The sequence below is a fragment of the Antrostomus carolinensis genome, unplaced genomic scaffold (genome assembly GCF_000700745.2).
Source record: "Antrostomus carolinensis isolate BGI_N321 unplaced genomic scaffold, ASM70074v2 scaffold39017, whole genome shotgun sequence".
Classification (NCBI taxonomy): Eukaryota; Metazoa; Chordata; class Aves; order Caprimulgiformes; family Caprimulgidae; genus Antrostomus; species Antrostomus carolinensis.
Genome location: NW_010330201.1, coordinates 12,163 through 18,124, shown reverse-complemented (window position 1 = coordinate 18,124; position 5,962 = coordinate 12,163). Strand labels below are relative to the sequence as shown.

Genomic DNA, 5,962 nt, shown 5'->3' with positions numbered 1-5,962 from the left:
GGGCTGGGGCGTGCTGGGCTGTCAGTGCTTTCAGAGGCATTCTGGTAGGGGATGGGGTGCCCCGATATTTTGCTCCCTTTTGTAGGGGGAGTGGAGAGGCTTTATTTGCTGCACAGAAGCCCCCCCCAAGCCCAGCTGGGGTTTGGCAGCACAGATGGGCTCTCTCTGCTTTGGCTGAGCTCAGTGGAGCAGGACAGGGCTCCAGCATCACTTGGGAGAGGCAGGAGTGCAGAGATGTCTGCTGGCTCGTTAATTATTGATTGCCTCCCTGAGGAGGGGAGTGCTGGGTCACATCATGCCAACAGGACTTGCCTTCCAGGTAGGGTCCTGGGCAGGTGACCTTGGATTTAGAGGAGCAAAGGGAGAGGAGAAGTGGTGTGAGCCCCCTGTCCTCTGAGGCCAGCCCTGGCTGCAGCTGTCTGGTCACTGCAGCTGGGGAAAGCATTTCAGTGTCACAGTGGTGTGTTTGTGTCTCGGTGACTCCTCTGTCATTCAGCTGCCTGCTCGCTCCTTATCTCCTTCTCCACACATCTCCTGCCCTCATTCCTCCTCTTTCTCTGCCCACATGGACAATTACTATCTCTTGCCCCATCTCCTTGGACAGGTCAGCATCTGGACGTGGGACACTTGCCTGCTCTCTGGCTGCTTGCAGGAGAACATCCTGTTCCAGTTTCAAACTTTGCATAGGCAGAGCCATGGGCTATTTTAAAGGAAAGGGCTGAATGTGGGAGTCTGGCTTAAGTCCCTGAAATCACCAGTTCTGTTGTGATTTTGAGGGAGCAAGACCTGATTTCCAGACAGCCTGAAATAGACTTCAGCCTGTCTTAAAATCCTTGTTTTTCTAACTCAGTAACCTCACTGCCGGACTTGCACAGGAGCCTCCATTCCCCAGGAGAGACAATTCAGTCACGAGGGTAAGCACACAGCCCAGAGAACATGTATTTTTTCATGAACATCTCTTTCCCATTCAGCTTTTTCTCCCTTTTGCTCCAGCGTAGAAAGAAAGGTTTAAAGCAAGTCCTGTTTTCTGCAAAACTCTTTGTTTGCTCTCCCAGAGTCGCTGCCTGCTGTGGAATCCTTGGGCAAGGTGTTCAGCAGTGAGGTCTTTAGGTAGTACAATGTGTGGGCTGATGGACCTCTCCTTGCAGAGCAGCCTCTGCAGGGGCTGTGCCGCCCCCCCCGCGGTGCTGTGCGGTGGGGTGACAGTGCTGTGGAGTGACCGTGCTGCACACAGCGCGCTCCAGCATCATTAGGATGAGTGGCTGAGACCATTAGTCCTGATGGGGCTGGATGATGGGCACTCCAGCTCCTGGAAGCATCTTGTGCTCTCTTTTCTGTTACACCATGTGTTTTCTCAAGATCGTCATTACCCCCTGAAATATCTTAGCACGGAAAGACTTCTCCTGGCTGGCCTGACTGCAGAGCTGGCATCATTAGGAATAAAGATGCCACTGAGTTTTTAAACTGTAAAGCAGTTTCCCATAGTCAGGGCTTCCAGCTATGGTTAGTTGAATTCTTCCTTCTGATTTCACACCAGCAGCTCTTCAAAGCAAGCTGTGCTGAGAGTGATGGAGGAAGAAACCACAGCTCTGCCACTGGTGGCATGTGGGACAAGTGGCTAACACAGAGCTTGGTGGCTGTCAAATGAGCGCAGTGCTGTGCCCCAGAGGTGGCTGTGATCCAGGTTTTTCCATAAAAAATCTTTCACAAGTTGGATATGACATGGGACGTGATTGCATCATTTTATATATAATCATAGGGAAATTTATATGATTATCCATAAAATCAGAAGGGGCAAAACCAGGTCTAGGTGTTCAGCTTTAACCATTTGATTCATGGATGAGGAGTTCTGCTGGATGACAGGTGCAGAAATAAGGTCTCTGTGCACCAAAGCCAAGTAAAACAACAAGTATTTTGACAAGAATTTTGGGCAGTGTGAACAAGAGAGCTTTGAGCACCATAAATCCAGGTCCTGTCAGAGCATCTGCCTGAGCACTGCCTGAAATCCAGACGGAGATTTTTGCTGGCGGTCCAATGGATTGAGGAGCAGAAACTGCAGTGAGTCATGATTCTGCATCTATTTATGAGGGAAAAACCAACAACCCAGCCACCCAGGGAGGAAAGAGGACTCCAGAGACCCCAAGGAATCAGCACTAGATTCTGCCTTCAGTTTGTCTCCCTGAGCAGGTGCAGTCAGGGCTACAGGAATTATATTTTGGGGGAGATGCTTCATATATGCAGAGAGAGCTCCACAAGACCCTGCAGACAGCAGGTTGTGCCTCAGTGATGCAACAAAGTGGGACCCAGCCCAAAAACACCTTTGAACTTGTTGGGAGGAAGGTGCACAAGCATCTGCCAGTTCTCATCACAGACCAGTTGAGTGAGGGTGGTTCAGTTCCTGGAGGATCTGCCAGCCAGGAGAGCAGAGTAGGGTGGGTCGGTGGGCTCTGGGGGTGTGTGGCTCAGGCGGTCCCTCTGGCCAGGGCACAGCCACCCATCTCAATGCTCCTCCTCTGGACCTTCTTTACTGTCAGAAGGGAACCAGCTCTTCCAGGCCTCGTGCCCAGAGTCCCCTGGGAGATGCCCAAAAGGGGCTACCCCAGAGGTGCCCATTTTTCTCCCTTGACTCTAAAGAGCCTGGATGGCTGGGGATGTTTTGCTGTGGAGACGCAGAGTTTGGAAATAGAACTTTCACTATGTGCTCCTACACAGCCCCAGTGCTGCACTGCTTGCTTTGCAGGGCATGAAGATGCTGCTGTTCCCCTCTAAAACACACACATCCAGAGCAGGACAACACAAGGCGTGAGGTTTTGCTATATTTATCACCTACAGAAGCAAAGCACGGCAGATACAAACTCCAGCCACCTCCAAGGACATTTCACCTGCCAGAGAGGGACCACTAGAGGGAGCGGGATTCCTGGAAAAGATGCTGCAGCCCAGGGTGGTGGGGCTCAGACACCAGCCTGGAGTGACACTGGCCGAGGAGAAGCGTCTGTGACCTCTGGGACAGGAGCAGAGGCTGGACACAGCTCTGCGAGTGGGGATGGGTTGGAAGGACTGGGCAGGGATGCAAGGTACCGACCACCTCGTGTGGAATGAGAAGGATGCTCTGCTTGGTTTTGCTCTGGGAGTTATGTTGGGCTGGGCCCGTGGAGGTGCCTGGTGGAAGATGAGCTGCTCTTTAGCTTTGGCACAGGGACCCAGGGGTCTGTACAGCAGATATCCTTGGCCATCCAACAACAACACTGGCTTATGTGCTCAGAATTGGTTTTCAGCTAATTACCAACTCTTCTAGTAAAACATCCCCCTCTGCCTACAAACCCTTGTCTTGCTTCTGTCCAGAGCTCCTTCACAGCTGTTGTGCACACACACTGTCTACAACAGAGTTGTTGCAAAACACTTGTCGGAAAAATTGTTGTCCCTGAGCTGGTGCTTCCCTGAGGGATGCTTTGAGACTACTGCAAAACTCTGTCTTTTTTGGGTGCAGCTGGTATTTTGGGACCATAATTCGGGACTATTCCGGTTAGGGATAAACGTCCCAAGCTCTCCTCAGTGCTGATTAGGTTCACTTTTCACATGAGCGCCAGAAGTAAGTTCAGAGTATCTCAAGTATTGTATAGTCACAGGTTTCAGTCATGCATGCAGATGGCACTGGAGATTTTCCCCACGAAGGAGCTATGAGAGTGAGTTTGGGATAGAACATTAGGTTTTAGCCAGAGGAGACATCCAGAGTCAACACAACTTTGCTAAAGTTGCACCCAGGAGAACATGGTTGGTACGGATGGTTGGCTTTGAAAGGCAAATTTTGACCTTACAGCAAGCTCAGGGCAGGGCTGTGTGTCCCAGCTTGTGTTCTGGATGCAGCATCCTCGGGGAAAACTGAAGGCCTTTGGTGAGACAGAGGCAATAAATCCTCATGGTGCTGTTTCCAGCCGGTTTCCCCTCCAGGAGAAAACCAGCTTTTTCGCAGGGCTGTAGGATGTGTAGTAGCAAGCACTCTTTGGATCCAGCCAGTCCTTGTAAAAAGCATTGTAAAGCTCTGAAGCTCCCTTTTACTGACACATCATGTACAATCCCTTATATCTTTCCCAAAAGACAACAAACTGCGGCAGTAAACGTGCTGCAGTCTGAGCAACAGCCTCAGCACTCACAATATCACTGCAAGATCGTATTCTGGGAAGTGTCCTCACATTCCCATTAAACCACACACAGCAAAACACTTCTATTTTGACCTCAGCTTGATAACAGTCCCTTTCTTTTAGGGAAAGTTTTGTTGCCACTGCCAACCACCCCCGATTTCTACTCAAAGCATTACAGGAAAGCATAGCTGCCTGTGACTAGGAAAAAAAACCCCAACACTTGAAGGCAAGTGGAGAGACTGTGAATGTGATCTAAGTGCTTATTTCCATATCGAGAACTGGAGTCATTGCACAACTCCCTTTCTGACGTTTGAAATGCCACTGCCTTAACATGCATGCGGCATCAGTGTTTACTCATACTTTCCTCCTTGGGGACATGTGTATTCTGTAAGTATTTGCTGGAGGATGATTGTCACCTACCAGAAATAGCTGTTGAAATTATTAGGAAAACTGGAATTTCAGTATAAGAACCTCTTTTCTTAAACAAGCTTGAGTCAAGCTAAAGGAAATTACTGCTCACTTCTGAATTCTCAATATCTTCTTGTTCCTAGTAGTTAATGTAGTGCTTCCCTAGTGTGCTGCAAATTAAAATAACCCATACCAATTAGCTAAGTAACTCCCATATCAGCACAAATAGGAATTTGTGCAAGACTGCAGGCAGTCTCCTCTGCTCCCAGTGCTGGTCTGTACCAGGAGCCTATTCCCTGGAACAATATAGCTGGTGTAGAAAACCAGGAGATCCTAGGCAGAGAGTTGAGATATACCTTACAACAGCCCCAAAACTTAGGTCCCCACTTCTTCACAAGTAAGTTTCCCCATTGATTTATTGTTATATGCAATTATCAAATATGCTTTCTAGTTCAGAAATTCCCATTATTATCGCAGCCCATTTTCAGGCTGGTGGATGCTTGTCCTAAAGAGTTTTAAAGGCTCTTCAATGATAGCTGGAAACCTATCATTTTAAGGGGTTTATTTATGCAAGATTGTTTCATGAACAAAATGGATTCAGAGGGGAATAGCCCCACGGTTTGGGTGCCTATCATCTTAAACGCTTAAAGAGAGATATAAGAAATATGTCAACTGAATTAGCTGCCTGCAGCATTTCTTCAGGTGGAAAAGCTCTGCTGGAGATTTAGCATAATCTGACTATTTCTCTTTTTTGCATATCCCCACTGGCAAGGTGACCAAAATGCTGGCTGTCGTGGTGGTCCTCTTCGCCCTTCTGTGGATGCCTTATCGCACACTGGTGGTGGTGAACTCCTTCATGGACCCTCCGTATCTGAACATCTGGTTCCTTCTCTTCTGCCGCCTGTGCATCTACCTGAACAGTGCCATCAACCCCATCATCTACAACCTCATGTCACAGAAGTTCAGGGCTGCCTTTAGGAAGTTATGCAAGTGTGAAGAGAAGAGTGCCGAGAACCCTGCGCCGTACACTGCTGCAGTGTACTACAGTGTTATGAAGGACTGTTCTCATGACAGTTCCGATCACAACGTCACCGAACAAGAAGATCTAAACAGTCTCCCTGCACGTGCAAAGAAGAATAAGTCTGCCAAATAAATTCTGGGACCCTGAAACAATGCAGGCAGCGGGAGATATGTGGCTGTATGTATGGGAAAGTGCCAACAGAAATTGCTTTGGCATTGCAGCAAGCTTAATTTAATACCTCTCCAGGGCATTTAACAAAACAGATTCTTAGAGGCAAATTAATTTGCCTTTCCTTAACACTAATTTATTCTTGTTTGAAGTGTTAGGCATAGGTCAATGTTTATCATTTTAAAGAATCTGCAGTGCAATGCTATTCTGTGTTATGTGCAAGTGC

The 5,962-nt window shown here is 48.4% G+C and overlaps 1 protein-coding gene across 1 annotated transcript in view; it reads left to right on the top strand.

The window, feature by feature from the left end:
• The window catches only part of LOC104528756 (thyrotropin-releasing hormone receptor), a gene marked incomplete at its 5' end in the record, with an annotated part of 6,407 nt that extends 707 nt beyond the window's left edge, over positions 1–5,700 (top strand). The window contains 1 exon segment of the mRNA XM_029086173.1: positions 5,320–5,700. Coding sequence (XP_028942006.1) covers positions 5,320–5,700 — 381 coding nt within the window.
• Between the last annotated feature and the right edge of the window lie 262 nt (positions 5,701–5,962).